Below are 21,081 nucleotides of genomic sequence, written 5' to 3' on the forward strand. Positions count from 1 at the left end.
CTTCACTCCCAGGAGGATAATTGCGGCTCTAATGGGGGCTTGCAAAGTGCCCATATCAGCTGTAATTTTCATGTGTAGTATGACTAGGGCATTCCCCTGCTGTCTCAGGTAGACCCTGTGATGCTTTCAACATTCTGATAATACCCCTGAATAGGGCGAGGGGTAAGGGGAAACTCTGCAAATCCAACTGCAAATCCTTATTTGTAGTTGAACAAATCTGGAGCCAGTAAAGGTGATGCAGCTGCACCTATAGATGTATAATAACTCAACATTTAATTGCATGGGGGAGGAAACACATCTAGTTTGTCAAATAGATATGTAAAGCAAGCAATAATAGTCATGTTTTTATACCTGGGTATACTCTGTGGGAAACACCTTTTGAGTCTGAAACATAAATCATGAATTATTTATGGTGTTATATCTCTGTCACATTCCCACTCAAACATTCAACACTTTCTAAATGACTCCCTGGGAGTTCCATCCTCACTTCTGCAGACTTGGGCAAATGCATTCAGCTAATCATTTCTGTATACACCCCCCCAAACCAAGCTTCTGCTCTCATGGTTCTGCCTCAAATCCATTTGAGCAGCTTTAATTTTTAGAGTGCAGCTTTGTACTTTGTGTGTGTGTGTGTGTGTGTGTGTGCGTGTGTGTGTGTGCGTGCGTGCGTGCGTGCGCGTGTGCGTGCGTGTGTGTGTGCGAGAGAGAGAGAGAGGCAGAATAGCTGAATATGTGGCGGGGCGAGTTTGTTCAAGCATCGAGCACATCTCAGAAGTTTCTTAAAGTGGGAGGAGCAACAGCAGAAACTTGAGTTTTAAAGAGGAAATATGATACTAAGTCGACTTGGGAGTATTTGCTGGAAAACTACTTATAAATCGCTTGGCAGCCGTGTTATGTGTGTTAGTGGCAGCAGCAGCGAGTATGTGTTTACTCTGTCAGGTTTTAAAGGTATTACAGTGAATATCCTGCGGTGTTCTGCTGTCATTGGTTATTAAGGAGGATCAGTTGCTAGATTTAACCACTGACTGTTGTCCAGCTCTGCCCCTGTCATTTCTTTTTTTATGTTCTTGTTTTTTCCACAAACTGAAATTTCCTTCCTTTGATCTGTAAAGGAAAATTACACCATTTAACACTCTGACCGTGCTTTAAAACAATGCTCACATGCACTGACATATAGAAGACAAAACAAATAAGAGAAACCGCTCCGTTTAACATGGTTTTAACTAATAATTTATTCATAAAACAAGGGCAAGCAAACAAAACTGTCTTCTTCAATATTGGGTTGAAAGTATTGTATATAGTTCTGCATGTTTTTGTGGTCATGTGCATTTGATATTTATGGAGTACTGGGTTTGTCTTTTTTGTTTGCTATGCAGCTTAATATGCAATAACATCGTGTGGGATCACAGTGGTGCTTTATGCTGATAATTACTTGGTAGTGATGAGATGAGCATCCTTTTGTTTTAGCTTTAATGCTTTTTAGCTTCAGACGTTGATACTGGCTCATAAAAACAGTAAATTGAGCATTTTGCATTTTCTGATATACAGTTATCAAGATACCTTATACTACCACACCTATATGATGTAGGGCTGCTCAATTAATCGAATTTTAATCAAATTTTAATCACGATTACGATCTGGGCTTTCAACGATCATTAAAAATGACTGAGCCGATTATTAGCCCCTCCCTCATGCTTTACTCTCGCCCTGCTCCGTGTGGCAAATCGAGCGCACCTCTCTGCATTTCGAACATACGTCACAACAATGAAGAGGACCCGAGGGAAGCTCGGAAAGCTCAGCAGAAGTTATTTGGAGAGGAGAGTGACTGCTGTTGGTTAAAAAGAGGTAAAAAAAACTTCAGTGGTGTGGAAACATTATGGGTTCAGTCAGACGTGGATCAAGTAGACACAGTGTGTAAACTTTGCTACGGTGTCGTAGCTGCACCACAGAGCAACACTGCAAAGTTCACTAAACATAGATGTTGACATTTTTCATTGATTTCTTATATTGCAAACATTTGCACTGTTATCAGTATTTGCACACTGTTTTATATTATTTTTTAAAGTCATTATTCAACACATTGTTAACCCTTTAAAGCCGGTCAGAGCAGCACGCTCGGTTTTGTGTGACTATTTTTAAATCCCTGTAGAACCTGAACCGTGTAAGCTAGCGCAATAATTTTGTTTGCATATGAAACCGGAGGAGTTGTACTTACATCTTATGTCATCAGCTTGTCCTCGGTCACGGTTTCCTTCCCCATAAAGCTTTGCAAAAATTGCATAAAAGGCGCTTGCAGCAACAAAAACATAATACTCCAGAAACACGCTTTGGCGATCCGATCAGCTGCTCGTAACACTTCCCACAGTGTCACAGACGTCACCCTAACTATGCATGTCCGCCATTTCCTGCCCGAAACCGGAAGTGACGTCATTTCGCGGAAAATGTAGTTTTTTACTTGTAGGCCTTAAAAGCCTATACTGGTGTTTTTATAAGTCATGTTTGACTTTTCTGAATAGTTGCTGAGATGCTTAAAACTCGAGTTGCACTGCTGGAAATAGTTTATTTTGATGCACCTGCTGTTTTCTTTGCAAATTTGCATCATAGGATTGTTTTTTGTTTTTCCTGCAGTATATAAAAATTGCTGTATCTCCAAAATAAAACTATGAAGACACTCAAACTAAATTTCCTGTTGTTGTAAACTATTTTTTGCAACTTTTTTGTATTTAAAGTTTTGAGGGATAAACCTCTTAAATTTCTCCAAGTAGAAATATTGGTAAAAAAAACAAAAATGATTTTCAATTTTTTTGTAGTTTATTGCACTTTTTTGCAATTAATGTAATTACTATGGACTTAATGCATACATATTTTTAAAATATGGGCTATAACAGTTGTATTGATGTATAGCAACTTGAAATGCTCCCACAAATGGCACTACAGCATGTAAACATATAATATAAGCTCTGGCGGACTTGGTTCTATGGTAGGTCTTAAAGGGTTAAATAAATATCGTCAAATAATCGAGATCTCAATTTCAGTGAAAATAATCATGATTATCATTTTTGCCATAATCGAGCAGCCCTAGGCGGCGGCCTAGAGGGAAGCGAGCCGGCGTCAGGAACAGGCTGAGAGCTCGTGCACACCGCACACCTCTGCCTAGCATCCTGCTCGCCAACGTCCAGTCACTGGAGAACAAGCTTGACGACCTCAGGGCCAGGATAAAGTTCCAGAGAGACATTCGGGACTGCAATCTCCTCTGCTTCACCGAGACATGGCTGAACCCAGCGGTGCCGGACCACGCCATCCAGCCGGCCGAGTTCTTCTCGGTTCACCGCATGGACAGGACACGGGACTCGGGGAAGTCAAGGGGAGGCGGCGTGTGTTTAATGGTGAACAACAACTGGTGCAACAGTGCGAACGTTGTTCCTCTCACACGCTCCTGCACACCAAATCTGGAACTACTGTCCATCATGTGTCGTCCTTTTTATCTACCTCGGGAATTTACATCGGTCATTGTAAGTGCCGTTTATATTCCACCACAAGCGGACACGGTCACCGCCTTATGCGAGCTGCATGAGGCACTCACACAGCACCAGACACAACACCGGGACGCTGCGCTTATTGTGACGGGGGACTTTAATAGCGCCAACCTCAAACGCGCAGCGCCGAACTTTTATCAACACATCACCTGCCCCACCAGGGGTGAAAGGACACTGGACCACTGCTACACTACGGTCAAGGACGGCTACAAGGCACAATCCCGCCCCCCGTTTGGCAAATCTGATCACGCCGCCATCTTCCTCATGCCAAAATACAAACAAAGGCTAAAACAGGAAGTTCCGGTTCAGAGGAAGGTCGCGCGCTGGACGGATCAATCGGTGGCCGCGTTACAGGACGCACTCGATGACGCAGACTGGGGCATGTTCAGAAACAGCTCCGACGATGACGTCAACGTGTTTACGGAAGCGGTTGTGGGATTCATCGGGAAACTAGCGGATGATACCGTGGAGACAAAGACTATCACAACGTTTCCCAACCAGAAGCCGTGGGTGGATAAAACCATCCGCAACGCTCTGAGATCCCGCACCGCTGCCTACAACACGGGACTCATGACGGGGGACATGGACCCGTACAAAGCCGCGTCATATAACGTGCGGAGGGCGGTGAAAGAGGCGAAGCAGCGCTACGGGAGGAAACTAGAGTCACAACTCCAACAGAGTGACTCTAGGAGCCTGTGGCGGGGACTAAGGACAATAACGGACTATAAAGCACCAACAACCGGTATGACGAACGCGGCCGTGACTCTGGCAGACGAGCTGAACACTTTCTATGCTCGCTTCGAGGCTGCAGCTAAGGTCTCCAACAATGCTAGTGTTAGCGGCACTAACGGCTGCAGACAGGAAGATACTGCCAGCACCGGAAACGTGCTCGTCATCTCCGAGCATGAAGTAAGGAGAGCCTTCAAGAGAGTGAACACCAGGAAAGCAGCAGGACCAGACGGCATCCCAGGTCGTATCCTAAGAGACTGCGCATACCAGCTAGCTCCTGTGTTCACTGAGATATTCAACATCTCTTTAACTCAGTCGGTGATCCCCACATGCTTCAAAGAGTCCATCATTGTTCCTGTCCCGAAGAAACCCCACCCTGCTTCTCTCAATGACTATCGCCCTGTAGCCCTCACCTCAGTAGTGATGAAGTGCTTTGAACGCCTGGTCAGAGACTTCATCATTTCTTCACTACCAGACACACTGGACCCACTACAGTTCGCTTACCGTCCAAATCGTTCCACAGACGATGCCATCTCTCATCTCCTCCACACATCACTCACTCACTTGGACACTAGAAGGGGGAATTATGTTAAAATGCTCTTCATAGACTACAGCTCTGCATTTAACACCATAATTCCCTCCACACTCACCACCAAGCTGGAGCATCTGGGACTCAGCTCATCTATGTGTCAGTGGATCTCCAACTTCCTAACTGGCAGACCACAGGCAGTAAGGATGGGCGGACATGTCTCAGCCTCCACCACTCTCAGCACCGGAGCCCCCCAGGGGTGTGTTCTGAGCCCCCTGCTGTACTCTTTGTACACATATGACTGTGTGGCCACTACCAGCTCCACCACCATCATCAAGTTTGCTGACGACACCGTCGTGGTGGGCCTGATCTCTGATAACAACGAGACGGCCTACCTGAAGGAGATTAGGAATCTGGAGAACTGGTGCCAGAGGAACAACCTCCTTCTAAACGTCAGTAAGACAAAGGAGCTGATAGTGGACTTCAGCACTAAGCAGGAGAGGAACTACCAGACCCCCGTCATCAACGAGTGCCCAGTGGAGAGAGTGGACAGCTTCAAATACCTCGGAGTTCACATCACGCAGGACCTGTCATGGTCCTGTCACATCAACACCGTGGTGGAAAAAGGCCCGACAGCGTCTCTACCACCTCAGACGCTTGAGAGACTTCCAACTGCCCTCCAAGGTGCTCAGGAACTTTTACTCGTGCACCATAGAGAGCATCCTGGCGGGAAACATCTTAACCTGGTTCGGGAACAGCACCATGCAGGACAGACGAGCTCTACAGAGGGTTGTGCGGTCAGCTGAGCGCACCATCCGCTCCGAGCTCCCTGACCTGCACTCAATCTACAGCAGGCGGTGCTGGACCAAGGCCAGGAAGATGGTGAAGGACCTCAGCCATCCCAACAACAGACTGTTCTCTCTGCTGAGGTCAGGAAAGCGATTCCGCTCCCTGAAGACCAACACAGAGAGACTGAGGAGGAGCTTCTTCCCGCAGGCGATACGGTCTCTCAATCACACCACCACACAGTACTGACCCACACATATGGTTCTTACACACACACTGGACTTTCTGGACTTTGGTTTTGCACAACACTGGTCACTATATTCTTCATTTCCAGTTAATACTTGTACAGCTGCTGTTATTGTGTATATATTTATTTAGATTTAGATTTCTTCATACATTCTTATATAGTTCTATATTGTGTATTGTGTATTTTGTTGTACAGTTATTTTATTTTCAACTTTAATTTATATATTTATCTTTATCTTATTCTTCCCAGTTAAATTTACCCTTCATTCTAATTTGTGTTGTACAGTTATTTCATTTTAACCTTAATTTATATTTTATTCCTTCCTAGTTAAATTTACCCTTTTTAATTTTTCATATTTATTTCCTTTCTTATTCATAGCCTTTTCCTTTTTTGTTTTCTTTAGGTCACGAGCAGTTGTCCAAGCATTTCACTACATATCGTACTGTGTATGACTGTGTACGTGACAAATAAAAATTTGAATTTGAATTTGAATTTGAAATTTGAATTTGAATTCTAATATGATGTATCTGGAGACAAAGAGAAGACAAAGGGAAAGAAAAGGAAGCTGGTGAGAGGGACCGAAGAAAGGAAATATAAGCCTGTAATTTGACCTAACTAAAGAATATTGTTGCCCACTATGACTTCTGTCTTGTCACTGGTAGGAGCAAAGCAAAAATAGCATTAGTAGCACAACTGGAAATAGAGTACTCTACATTTTCCGTACTACATTTTTTCAGATATTGCCCCAAACTGGCAGAAGATGGCTTCAAACTGAGCAACAAACTGAAGAAACCAACTGGAGTACAGCTCAAACAGTACACCGTGCAAACCCAGCTGACTGAGAAGTCTGTTGTATTTTGGAAGGAATATACTCAACAGCTGCAGACACCAAAACCTGTTATGGAAGACAAAAATAAAACAAAACACAGAGTCTGAAAAAGGTTTTTAATTTCAATATGCAATGAAAATACTTTGCTAACTGTGGTTTCTTCAGTAATAACCAGCTCAGTTTCTTTTATACCTGCACAGCAAACTCAGAATCACTCGTGGTCGTGCTGTGCGTCACTTCTAAACGAATAATTCATTGATCACTAACAGCAGAGGATCACACGTGTGGTTAACTTGTTTATTTTATAAAAGAAATGTTTAAATGCCGTTCAATCTGATCGTCGTATCTTATTCATCTTTCTCCCTTCATCATCACCCTGTTCTTGCAGGTATCACTGAGATGACCTCAGTCCTAATATTTAGACATCTTTGTGTTGTACTAACAAATGTATTGGTAAATTTTAAATTTCACAGACAAAGGCAGACTTTGCATCGTGTGACGACCTCATACGTATAATAATCACTATTTCTTTATCGGGCTCATCATGGTAGTACTAGATCATTGTCTTTGCTCAGCATGCTTGTTAGCATGCCTATGTTTGGTTTATCTGATAGCTTATCTATGGGTAACTGGGCTAATATGTTATGTAATTAAATTAAATATTTCTTTTTATTGTAAATTGTGTTTAAATTGTCTGAGCAAAACAGTGAAATGATTAAGCATTCCTGAGGTGTGATCATGAAATGCAGAAGCTGTTTACCTGCATGGGAACATGCATGTATATTATTGCAGCACTGTACATGTACACCTGTGTAGGTGTGCATGGTTCATGTCTGCACTGCTCTGATGGTGGCATTTCTAATAGCGCGTTTTACTGCAGAACATGGTGAATAGATGGTAATTATTGCCAGCTATGCTAAAAATACCACATCCTGTAGGGTGAACCCTCCTCCATCACTATTCTGAGTTTATTATAAAATGTTTGTGGTTTATTGCTATTGGATACATATTTGGCTGGCAGCGATTTGATAGGAATTTCCTTATCTATCCTTTCCAGAGCTCTTCTGCTTCCATGTGAAATTGGCACGGTAATCTGCTGCGATTTTCCTCTCTCACTCTTTTACCCGCATTGCTCATGTACTGTAAATAGGAAAGCAGAGAGCAGTCTCCCATGCACTCTGCAGCCAGTGAATCCTTCCTTGGAGGTTGGAAACAAACAGCCAATTGCTAAGCTCGATGTTGACTGAAAATGTGGCCCCAGTCAGGCGGGAGCAGTGAGAAAGAAGTGCTTAATCTGTTTTTTGTTCTCATACTCCCGTGTCTGGGGCATTATCGTAGACTGCAGAGAGGGAGCCACTTGCTTGTTGCTTAATAATATCAAAAATGTTTTGACCCATGTCTCTGTCTGTGTTTTGCCTGCTTCAGTGTCCTGTCACATGTAGGGCACTTATGTGACTTTTTTTTAAATAGCTATTTAATCAAGACTAGGCTTTGAACACATTGTATATTACACAGTTACACACAACTGGTTGAGACAGATGGGTAAACTACCCTGAGCCCGGTTCTGCTGGAGGTTTCTTCCTGTTAAAAGGGAGTTTTTCCTTCCCACTGTCACTTATAGGGGATTGTTTGATTGTTGGTTTTGTACCTTACAGTATGAAGTGCCATGAGACTCTGCATGAATAAACATGAATTGAACTGAAGTGAAACTTGCACACAAAGTAGTCTGAAGTACTTTGTTAACAGTGTCACAGAAAATGGTTCAAAAAGGTTCCCCACAGAGACAGAAACAGTGTTGATTGTTGAGTGAGGCAGTGGAGGTTTGTAATATTATCTCCTCAGCAACAAGCACAGAGCATCAAGACACTGCCAGTTAGACCCCATGTTGCTTAAAGCTAAACTTTGATCAAAGCGAAGCATGTAAGTTTGTACATTTTTCATTAATATGGGTGAACGTTAGTTCGGTAACAATACCAAAACAGCATAATGTGAAACAACACTGTAGAATATTATTAAGTGAGAATAAAGAAAAGACTTAAGTCACCTCAAACTATTTGCAAGCATCGAACTATTTTCTGTTAAAAGGCAAAATGCAGCTCAAGTATCAAACTTGGAAGCAAAGTCTTCAGTGTTGTTCCTCATGCTTTGTCTGCCAATAAACTTAAGTAGTACCTACTGGTACATTTTTACATTTACCCACAAGCTAACATTAAAACTAAGAAAACCAAGTGGATTTAAATATTTGATGCAAACAAACTTTGTTAATCACTTTTTCCTCTATATTTCTACAAGCTCCAAGAGAAAAGGTCAGATAAATGCAGATCATTTCTATGTTGTGAGGTGTGTTTGTGCATTATACCCCCATGTGGCTTCTATAGACTTCCAGACATGTTTGACTCCAAGTTGTGAGCACACAGTTTAAGCTGCGTGAAGTAGGATTTCAAGTAAGGTATATAAACTCTTACTTGGCCTTTTCCTCCAAGTTATTTACTCAGTCTGCTGTCTTGTTTACCCCCTGATTACTTATATCCATGCCCCCGGTTGTTTTCGACTCACATTTTCACACTCTGGGACTCTTCTTCCTTTCCAAACTGTGGCAAAAAGAGCAGGGAGGTGAGCGGGGAAAAGAGTCTAAGTCAAGATTACATTTAAACGTGAGCACCAGAGGGTGGGGCATCATGGTCAATCCTTCCCAAATCACACGTTGTGTCTTTTTCTCTTGAGGCTGTTGATCCACTGTCTGACTCTCTGCAGGAAAAATATTAAAATCAGCAAAAGCCTTCAGAGATATGGCTTACTGCACTAAACTGCATCAGTGCTCTTCTAGGAGGCAAATTAAACTTTTGCATCTGTGACTAAAAAAATGAACACGGGCTGATAGACATGTACCACACTCAACACAGTTTCCATTGTCTGGTGTGCAGCCAGTGTTAGAGAGACGGCCACTTTGTAATTCTAGAGACAGAATCAGCATTATGTGCTTCTATTTGTAAGACATTCCTGCAAAAGTTGCACAAATCTTCACATGTAGAACATTGTGAAATGTCCAGAGAAACACTGGAGCACATTTACTAAAATAGCAGAAGCAAAAAATGCAGGTCAGAACCACCAAAGAGAGGACAAAACAGCATCGGAGACACAAAATCATGAATTTCAAAATCACCTAAATCACCCTTCTTCTCCATTCTGATTGGCAGTTCGAACTTGACCATGTCTACATATCTAAATGCATTGAGTAGCTGCCATCTGATTAGTTAATTACAGAAGGCATTTGCATTAATGAGCAATTGAACAGGTGGTGAGCATTTGTTAAAAGGCTAATTTTCACTTAGCGATCAGTCTCGTGGTTCTATATGTTCAAAAGTCGAGCCAAAGAATTAAAGGCAGAAAGTGATTGTTTTTGTAAATCCACTTATCGTGTGATTATATCAAACTCAGTGCCATAATAATATTTTAATGTGAGGTGGTACATATTACACAATAAATCCTTTTTGGCTTGCATGTTGAAAAAGGGAACTGAAGAGGCTCCACTTTTTACCCTTTGCTAACCCTTTATTCATCCTCTCCCTCTTTGTCTGTCCCACACTAAGTGAGTGGGTGCTGATGCTACAATCTCTCAACGTAATGCACCGCAGCGTTAAAGATCAGGTTGTTAACACTACGATCTGGGACTGCATTAGCGGCACTGGGCTCTCCTTTACTGTACTGCTGGAATGGCATAATTGACGTACTCAACACAGACACCCACACTTGGACACACATGCATAGATGCAGAGACACACACACACACACACACACACACACACACACACACACACACACACACACACACACACACAGTTACACATCATGGCTTGCCCTGGACTCCATTCAGACACCCACACTCGCTCTCGCACTATTGAAAATGTGCAATTTTAATCAAAATGAAAGACAACATACTGTGAATATAAATGCGTTTGTTAGCAGATTAATTAGCTGTGTTATGTCTTTACTTTTTTTAAGCATTGTGTTTTCTGTACTTTGAACTGCTGTTGCCTCTGGTGACTTATCTTTCTCATTTCTGTTTTTCAAAACAATTAACACTTAACATATGCACAGCTCTAATTGTGTCTTTCAACTGAGTCGTCATTAAGTGTTGCTCTGTCTTCTAGGTGGCCACTTCTATAAGAAACCTTTGTTGTTTAAGTGTATATAGAGAGGTCACAATGTTTAAAATGTCATTTTAAAAAGTAATAATTTTAATGGGAACCTCAAAGTAATCAGAAATAATCATAAAGAATACACAGAAACACTTCTCACTTCTATTTTGTTTCAAATTTGAGCATTTTTTTAGTTGCTTTTCTTCCATCTGAGCTGCAATCAGATGATAAATTAATGATAATTTACTCGACTCTTTAGTGCTATGACAAAGTGACAGACAAGGAGAGCAGTGCTTACTGCAGCTGCATCCACACCGAAAGAGATTATCTCATCACGCATCACCTATTAGCTGATTGCTGGTCGCTTGCAGATGTTGCACACTCTGGTTGCCTAGGTAACTCTTTAATATATTTATTACTAGGTCACATGTCATCCAAAACTATACTCTGCTCTCATTGTCACTGGCTTCAATCACTCACCTGGAACTGGAGAACATTTTACGCTTGGGAGCTGGACACTTGCTGTTGTCAGTGATTATGCTGCTAATGGTGACTTGAAGTTACAAATTACAATTAACCTTAAAAGGTATCTGATTAACCCACCGCTGGGCCAACACTGATTGAAAGCATCAAATCACTGCAACTTTATCATGATACAGAGTTTGCTTAAAATAAATTGAAGAGTTTTTCATGTCTGTGTAGTTGTAGTGTCAGTGATAGGTAGCAGATTTGAAAGCACGTTACAGGAGGGAAAATGAGGCCAATAATTGGAACGAGCTAAGACATATCAATATGTCTGAGTGGATGACTGTAAAAAAAAAGAAAGATCCAATTTACTGATGCAACAGAACGGTAAGGAGGCAAGCATGAGAAAATGTGTTTCAAATCCACAGTGAAAACTGTTTGTTGGAGTGGGGTACAAAGAGAAAGCAGCACTTCAGTCTTCAGAGACATGCTGCACACTGAGGTATACAATCCCCAGCAGTAATGCCTGCTAACATACAGTATGTCAAAACGTTACATAAGAAGCACTTAAAGGCAGTTGAAGTGCAAATAGTGCTGAGTGTTATGGACTTAACCTTCACAGTCCCTGAGCTCAAACATATCTGAACATTTATGGGGAACTCGGTAACTGAAAACGCCAGCCATTCCTCATATCGCTATAACAACACCGTTATTGAGTTTTTGTTCCAGAGCTAGTTCAAATAAGGCAAAGGTATTCTAAAACCCCAAATCTTTTTATTCGATTCCATTACTCAAGGCAAGGCAAGTTTATTTATATAGCACAATTCAACAGCAGATCATTCAAGAGCTTTACAGGGACATTAAAAAACTAAAACAAATAAAAAGCATGATTTAAAATGGAAAAAACACACAAAAAACACGAGATAAAATCAGTAGTTAAAATGTAAGTTTTGAAATTTTAACTTAAAAGTAAAACAGTGTGGATTTGGTGCTTTATTCCAATATAGCTGAGAACAGCTGAGTCTTCAAGCTGGATTTAAATAAACTGAGTGTTTCAGCTGATCGGAGGCTTTCTGGGAGTTTGGAGCATAAAAGCTGAATGCAGCTTCTCCATGTCTGGTTCTGACTCTGGGAACTGATAAACTAAACTCACTAACTCACTAAAATAAAAAAACAACTCTGATGTCTTTATATTTTAATCATAATAATAGTAATAATGCTAATTTGTATTTTACAACAGGTGGACTTTTTAAAAAAAATCCCACCTGTTGTACAGGCAGGGAATGAACAGGCAGATGGGAGGGATATTAGTCTGTGACAACCTGGAAGTGCAACAGTTTCCCCACAGATATCCCTGATGATACAAGCCAAGTCACATAAATGCAGAAGGGAGCCAATGGGAGCTGAACACCAGGAAGAGACAGAAGGTGGTGAGGAATGCACAACAAGCTAACAATGGGAAATAAGAAGCAGCCTGAGCAGGAACACAAAAGGGGAAAATTGAGTTGAGAGGCAGAAAAGCAAGTAAATGAGAGAGAAACGGTGCAAAAGACAGAGTGAAGACACAATGGAGCTTTACCTTAAGCACGTGCAGTCACTTTAGCTTCTATGTGCCAGATATTAGTGTGTGCATCTATGGGCTGTGTACATGAAACTCCCGTTTTGTTAGTATTGGCCTTAAATGCTCAACATGTTAAGTAGAGATCAAGTCTGCTGTGAAGTGGGTTTTACAAGCTCCTCTGCAATGATATCCTACTCAATGTTTAACTCCCCCTAGCTTAATTTTGCTTGTTGCTTTATTAACACAAAACTGTTAAATGATTTAATATAATAATGTTAGAATATTATATTATATTATCTTTTACAGTGTTCACAGCAGTTTTGCTTTGCCAGGATCAACAATAAGTAATGCAAATTTAAAACATGTGAAAAATGATTTAAATGAAGACTTGATTGAATATTTAACAGCCACAAATGCAACAGTTGTAATTTTCATTACTGCCATTCACACAGTCTTTGTGCAATGCATGTATTTCTTCTGGAGAATCAGAATCAGAAACTTTATTGTCATTGTCATGAGAACAACAAAATGAAGAATGGTCCCCGATCATTGCATCATCCCTAGCAATATCAAAATATAAATAAAACAATAAAATTCAATAAATAAAATAGATAGAATACTTAAAATACTAATAAGATGTAACAGTAAAACATTCACATACATTCCCACACACATGCTTCAGACCGTGCATAGATTAACACAAGAGTGGCGTGATGGACATTTTTTTGTAGTATTCAGATGTGTTATTGCAGTTGGATAACAGCTGTGTTTGAGTCTATTAGTCCTTGCTCTGATTGCCCTGTACCGTCTGCCTGAGGGCAACAGTTCGAACAGGGAGTGGCCAGGATGTGAGGTGTCTTTTATGATGTTTTGGGCCTTTTTAAAACAGTGGGCGTTGTGTAGAACTTCCAGTGTGGGGAGAGGGCAGCCAGTGATCTTTTGGGCGGTGTTAATGATCCCTTGGAGTGCTTTCCTCTGAGCCCCTGTGCAGCTAGTGTACCAGATGCATATGCAGTAAGTTAGAACACTCTCAATGGTGGCTCTGTAGAAGGACACCAGCAGTCTCTGTGTGATGTTATTCCTCCTGAGAATTCTCAGGAAGTACAGTCTCTGTTGGGCCTTTTTCAGCAGCTCGGAGGTGTTCACACTCCAGGAAAGGTTCTCCTCCTCCTGGAGCTCGACTCTGAGAGGTTTAAGTACAGTTGTGCTGTGTCCGAGGAACTCAGACCTTCTTTACCAGTGGATAAAGGTACAGTTAGGTCAAGTACAATCAAAAAAAAATTAATTAATAAAAAATCTTGCTGTCATTTACAATCACACCTGATTTCTCGATTTCTGATTTGAGGGAGATTCTGAGTTCCAGATCAAGTGGTATTGTAGACAAGATATATATTCTAATACATTATTGGAATGACATATAGCTGTGAACACAGGCTAACGTATCATTCACAGTTCTGCACATATCTATTTTTAATATTTTCTATTTGTCCCTCTCAGCAGCTTCATCTCGTCTCCTTTCCTGATTTTGTTCTATAATTATCATTAAGCAGTGAAAATTTATCCTGTTTCACTGCATTTGTATTTGTTAACAGCCTGTTTGTTTCATGGTTACAGGCTTAAAGAAAACCCTTTAAATTATCCTCGCACTTCCTTCTATCTTTAAAGGCACATTTTGAAGTGATTCCCCAAAGCAAGACAGACATGAAAATGCTGGTGTCAGAGTCAGCTCATTTAAATCCTGTTCATTTTGTTGGACTGGAAAACACAGGTACCAAACTGGTTGTAGAAAATAGATGATATTCCAAACATCATAAAGGTCAATGTGCCTACGATTTCTTTTTACAAGTCAAGTCCCCAACATTAGTGAGTTGCATACTAATGTGCTTGTACTGTAAGTAAATGCTTACGGATGCAATCTCATGCAGTGGCTGATGTTATAATGTTGTGTTTCTTTAATCTGCTCGCTGCTCCGTATGCTTTGGTCATTTCATCTTTTTTTTCCCTCTTATGCTAAAATGCTTGGCCTGATCTTTTTGTGTTCATGCAGGAATAGAAAGATTCAGGTAAAAGCCTAAAAATATGGAACAGAATATGCAACACTGATCTCCTCACCTTGAAATGGCAGTGTTCCCCTTGATAAAAGGCTAATAAGTCTAATCAGGCCTGATTAATTACACCGATAGGCACTGTTGTTGCCAGCCTAATTGATGGCTTTATCTGTGTTTTGCTCTGTGCTGAAGGGATGATGGTGCTTCACAGAGACGCTAGAAAGATTTAGCCCAAATGAAGGTTATTGGTGCCAGAATAGAGAACTGGGTTGATGGGGCAAAGGGGTTCCTCCGTCCCATGTAGAAAAGGGCCTACTGAGGTACGTTGTAGGTCTATGGGCTAAGTGCTTGCCTCCATACAGACTCACTCTTTACTTCAGTCTGCTGTCTTTTCAGTTACAGCTCATGCCTCAGGAAGTCCAGAGAGTGTCTGTGCCCCTCTGAATGATAGCACATGTACGGAGGCTTTGTATTAGACTTGAGGGAACGGCTTTTCATTTTTGTCAAGAGCCCTTTTCAGACCTTATTCTGTTTGATTACAAGAGAAATCATTGTGACTGTGAGCCATGTAATCGCCACTGCACACCTGCCCAGGGGAGTGTTGCTGCTGCTGCTGAGAATAAACACAAAGTAAAGGATGTAGATGTTTCAATTCAAGTAAGAAAGAAATTAAGCAGAGCTTAAAAGCACTTGTTAGGACCCACATATTTGTAATCATTTTGAAGAAAACTGTATTTTGTTTAAATTAAATGTAGGGGTGGTGGTTTGAATGTCAAAATCAATGTGGCATCACTTGGGAGTTTTTGGCCACACTTGTAAATAATCCTGAAAAGGATAAGAGGAAGAGGATGGATGACATTTGTTTTATTTGGGCACAGTTTCACAACTAAAGACTGTTTTTATATCAAAAATAGTGTCAAGTCATGAAGAACATTTAAACATGCTGCTTTCAGCTTTTTGTTCCTCTGTATGTGTCTGTATAGTTTATTTCCATGTAAACACTGAGATGTTTTTCGCTTGCTTCACTGTGTTCATCTGATTGTTGTCTTTTGTTCTGCTTTAACTGTAGCCTTTGCAGGCATTGCCCTGCATGGCATCTCAGACTTAAGAGCCTTTGGGATGCTGGGAGTCATGTGCTCTATATTTATCCAGCTTTATGATTTATTAATAGTCTCCCCAGTATGCGCAGTACTAAAAATACACCAGAGCCAGAACATCTAGCTAGAAAGGGAGTGTTCAGAGGTTTGAGGAGAGATCTGTCCACTCAGCAGCTTTCCACTGTAACAACATGCACGTCTGGGATCATCCAAGGATTCAGGTTACCACAGTACGCAATATCGACTCTGTGTGGCAGCTTCAGGGACTGTTTAGCTGTGTTGTGTATGTTATGTTGTGTGTGTGCCTTGTTTTATGTCTGTTTCTCTCTCTTTCTGTCTCTTTCTAGTATGAATACTTTAATGCAGTGCTGATCAATGAGGTGGATGAGGAGGGGAACAGTGTAGAGCTGGGAGGGGAATTTATCCTGCAACCCAATGACCATTTTAACAACTTGTCAGTCAACCTCAACCTCAGCGTGGTGCAAGTCCCCACCAACATGTACAACAAAGGTACGTTCACGACCCCCAATGTAAAGTAAAAGTGCTTCAAAATGCATGTGCACAATACTGGCTTGGTTTAACCCTTAAATGGGTGAGAAAAGATATGTGGCAACTAAATGGACATCAAAATTGGCCTCCCCATGACTCAGGGTGTAGAACCACATGGATTTCTCCCAGCCAATCAGCAAAGATCAGGTTATGTGACAGTGACACAATTGCATCTGTCCAATCAGTAATGGCCTGGAGCATTTCAGACATCAGTGTTGTTTTACAATTTGAGATACTAGGTTTTTCGCCCCTACCTACTCTCACACCTGTGGTCCTAACATCAGAACAAGCTGTGGTATGTGGATGAAACCCATGTTTTTATAGTCAAAGGAGCTTGCAAAGAAAAGCGCCTGGACTTCTTTAAGTTGCTTGAAGACGTTTCACCTCTCATCCGAGAAGCTTCTTCAGTTCTAAGGTCAAATGGTGGAGAGTCCCAGATATAAACCTAGTGGACAAAAAGACAAAAACATGGCAAGTCCAGACGCTTTTCTTTGCAAGCTCCTTTGACTACGATGACCTGGATGACTGAGAACCTTCACAGACACCATGTTTTTATAGTTCAGCAGTTAATCTACATGTTGAGATCACTTTTCTTGTTGTTATTGTGTCACAGAAACGACTAAAAACACTGGTCTAAAAATGTGGAATCAGAAACACAGTTGGTGTGTGAGCTGATGCGCATGTCCGGAGGCAGATTTGAATTCATTAACTTTAACTATTTGGATCATCCCTGCCACACACTGACTTAATTAGCAGTTAAATAATTAGACTTCCACTACCACAACTCGAGAAGTCATGGCCTTGTACAAGGCTCAGCGGACAGCGTGAATGTCATGTCAACTTAACCAAGCTAACAGAGGCAAAGAAATTATAGGGCGAGAGCGAGAAGGGAAGAGGGAGACGTAAATGAGAAAGAAAGTAGGTTAAGTCAGACTGATGGAAGGTCTGAGCAACAGATTAATTGCAGCTAGGTGGAAAAAAGAGAGGAAGGAAGTGAGAGTGACAGGAGGTGAATGAATGAAATGAAATGAATGAAAGTGCTAGGAGCTGGGGTTGGCAGGCTTGTAGGCTGATACAGCGAGAGCAAAAGTAATTTTGATTTGATTCACAGGCAAATGAGTAGAGTTACACACACACATTCATACAAGCTAATACACACACGCAGCTTTAAAGATTTTACTTTTGCGAGATTTGTTCGTGAGTAGCAATAACTTCAGCTTATTAGCTGGAACTTCAGGGAGCTTTTCAAGATTTCAAGCCTCACTTTTCTGTTAAAAGACATTTACGTCTCTTTTATATGTCCTTAGAGTAAGAAAATGTATGTGTACAATTATTTAAAGCATTTGCAACCATTTTTGCAATAAATTTTAATTTTGTGACAATTGCATGTGCATGTCTTTAATGCTGGATTTGCACTTTTTATGTTTAATGTTACAGGATGCTAGCTAGCACTATATTTTTTTACAAGTACCACGATCTTACAGAAAGGGGGCTCGCAGGTGTTCAGACAGAAAATAGCCCTGTGCTGGAAAACACAAGGTGCTATATCAGGGCAGGTTTGGGCTACAGGTGCAACTGAGAGGATGAAAAATGATCCAAGAAGGCCAGTTTTAGTAGCAAATCTAAGGTTTGAAGGGTCATCTGATGCTATTGCACTGCGCAGTGTTTCAGGTCATTGTAATGCAAGTTTTTAGAACTTTTAAAAAATCTTTAGCAGGCAGTCTAACAATCTTACTAAAATCTGAAGGTAATCTTTCAATAATCTTTTCTTCAGTATATTAAATTGATAATGATTCTGAGCAAAGTTCTGGGATGAAAAAGCAGTTTTTCCCACACAGTCAATCGCAGTCATCTCAACCTGTTCGTAATGCTGCTGAAGAGCTGTTTGTAGCCTCTGTACTTCATAAATTGTTTGGCATCAGCTGTGATGAATCGCAGTTTAGGTCCATGGCAGCAGAGAGCTCTCCCCCTCTCCAGAAATTAATCGCAAAAGGAGCTCGCCACTTTCAAACATCCATCTTTCAAAAATATATCTCACACAGTCATTTTTATGATGCTGAATGACAGAAACGTGACATGGAAAAGTAAACCTATGCACACATTTAAAGGGGGTCACAACAGTCCACGTATGTAAATCCAGTACGTATATTCATACATACACAGAGCAAATGCTTTTCCAATTCTCTCCCTTCATGGTTTCTTACTCGTGATATTTAGCTTTCCTCCTTGATCAGTGGACGTAACCTAATAACATGAATGATGACAATAACCTGAATCGTGTGATTCAGGATAATAAAAGTAATATTTGTGCACATGAACATGTATATATAGTGTACAATGCTGTAATGATCGTGGCAGCTTCTTAGACTGAAGTGGAGTGCATTAGCTGAGATGAATTTAAATGACAGCTAATGGGGAAGTAGAGCCCATACTTCCTTCCTCATCATGAGCTGAGATTGTAATAGACACTCAAACTGCACCAGAAGTGACTATTGTTGTGTAAATATGGGCTGGATCAAATCCAGCCTCCTCTCAACTCCACTTCATAGAGGTGGATGGGTGTTTACTATCAAGAGAGGGCTTTAGTGTGCTAGCTTCCAGAGGAATAATTCAATCATGGCTTATTGGCATGACTGTTGACAGCAGAACAATGCTGGCAGCATAGACAATGATGGGGAATCTGTTATCTGCTTTTCTTTCTCTTTGTCCATTAGGTACTTGTCTGTCTGTCTCCCAGTAATTTTCTAGCTCTTTCTAGCTGCCTTCCTGTCTTTTTTATTGCAGTCTAAAGGGTATATTTTGTGTCTGTCCTGCCACACACTTGTGTCTGTCTGTCTGTGCATCCTGTTCTGCTCCCATCTTCCTCGCCCCGCTTCTGAACCAAGTAATAACCAGCTATAATAAGCTTGTCTGTCTGGTCTCTAACCAGTACATTCATAACGCTCTCAGCCTGCAAATTGAAAAGAAGGTTTAGTAATTGGATTTGCCATTTGGACAGAATTATAAGCAAATACTATTGCACATAATGTATGCAGTGTATAGCTGCACATGGTTATTGTGGAAGACGTGCAATGAATAAGCCCACATTTCCAGTTTTAGCAGCTTGATGCAATATTTAGCTTGAAGTTCATAGCTGTCTCTGTTTGTCTGTCTATCTATTGGCACCAATATAGTAACCCTTATGTTGTCTTAAATTGGTCATTTTTTCTTTTGGGTTTTTAATTGCCAAGCTGAGTTTAATTGTAGCATGATATTTATAGAATAGATATCACTAAGCCTATAACTGTAAGCATAAATTCAGGATGCAGTAACTACTGGTTTGTAAATTACTGCAAATGTATTAAAAAAAGTTATTTTGAAAAGATAAATGTTAAATAATAGCAGTAAGGTTTTACACATCAACATAACATCAAATCATCTGGTCCCCAGCAACCTCAGAATAACTGCAAAACAGGACATATTACACCATGTCATTATTTATTTAACAAATATTAAGACAAAGATTGAGGAGCAGTGTGTGAAAGACTAAGTATACCCTCACTATGTCCATAGGAATTAAGAGGAGCAGCCAAGTGAGGCTAATCAGATGCATTTGACTACCAAGTGTGAGCACCTCTATAAAGCAGAGGCTGTGGCAGCTTATAGATGAATCTAAATGTGTTGCAAAAATGTAAACTTGTATTTTGACATTTCCAGAGCATTCGGGGTTGTGTGAACATAATGCCAAAAAGGAAAGTCATCAGCAATGCTGAATGCTCCGCATCAGCCTGAAAAGGGTTACAAGACCATTTCCAAAACATATTAAATCCATCATCCAACTACGAGAAAGCTTATTCACAAGTGGAAAATGTTGAAGGCAGTTTTCCCAGGAGTGGAGGTCCAGGCAAATTCACCCCAAGGTCAGGTCGTTCAATGTTCAGAAAAACCGCAAAACACCCCTCAGACTCTGCAGGCATCAGTTAGCGTGTTAAATGTTAAAGTTAGAGACAGAATGGACAGAAAAGGAGTGAGTTGTTTTGAAGGGCTGCCAGGAGAAAGCCTCTTCTCTCTGAAAAGAACATTGCAGCACAGCTTAGATGGCCAGTGTGCATCTGAACAGACCACAAGACGCCTGGAACAATGTTCAGACAAGACAAGTGTCAAACACAGCATGTCAACATAAACATCTCACACCAGCTGTAAAACAGGGCGACAGAGAAGTTAAGCTTTGGCCCTTTTTTGCAATCACAGAAACTGGTCACTTTGCAGTCATTGAGTCAGCCATGAACTCCTGTGTATCAAGGTCATACTAAAGTATAAACACTCTATACTAAAGTGTTGCTGCCTGTCTGACAATTAAAGCTTGGCTGAAACTGGGTCACACACCAGGACACAAGCGCAGCAGCAAATCTACAACAGAATGAAAAAAGAAAAGAGGTGACAAGTCAAAGTCGAGTATTCAGCTTCACTGAAATGCTCTAGTGGGACCTTAAAAGAGCTGTGCAAGAACCATTGCCTACAAATCTTAATGAACTGAAGCAACGTTGTAAAGAAGAGTGAGACAAACTTGCTCCACAACAATGTGAG

The 21,081-nt window shown here is 40.9% G+C and overlaps 1 protein-coding gene across 2 annotated transcripts in view; it reads left to right on the forward strand.

Moving 5' to 3' along the window:
- cacna2d3a (calcium channel, voltage-dependent, alpha 2/delta subunit 3a) overlaps positions 1-21,081 on the forward strand; it is a 130,188-nt gene that overhangs the window by 46,561 nt on the left and 62,546 nt on the right. For both annotated transcript variants that reach the window (XM_026155216.1, XM_026155217.1), the window contains exon 5: positions 16,314-16,476. In XM_026155216.1, the coding sequence (XP_026011001.1) occupies positions 16,314-16,476 (163 nt within the window). The remainder of the gene's footprint in view (positions 1-16,313; positions 16,477-21,081) is intronic.

Source organism: Astatotilapia calliptera, chromosome 20 (assembly GCF_900246225.1).
Source record: "Astatotilapia calliptera chromosome 20, fAstCal1.2, whole genome shotgun sequence".
NCBI lineage: Eukaryota > Metazoa > Chordata > Actinopteri > Cichliformes > Cichlidae > Astatotilapia > Astatotilapia calliptera.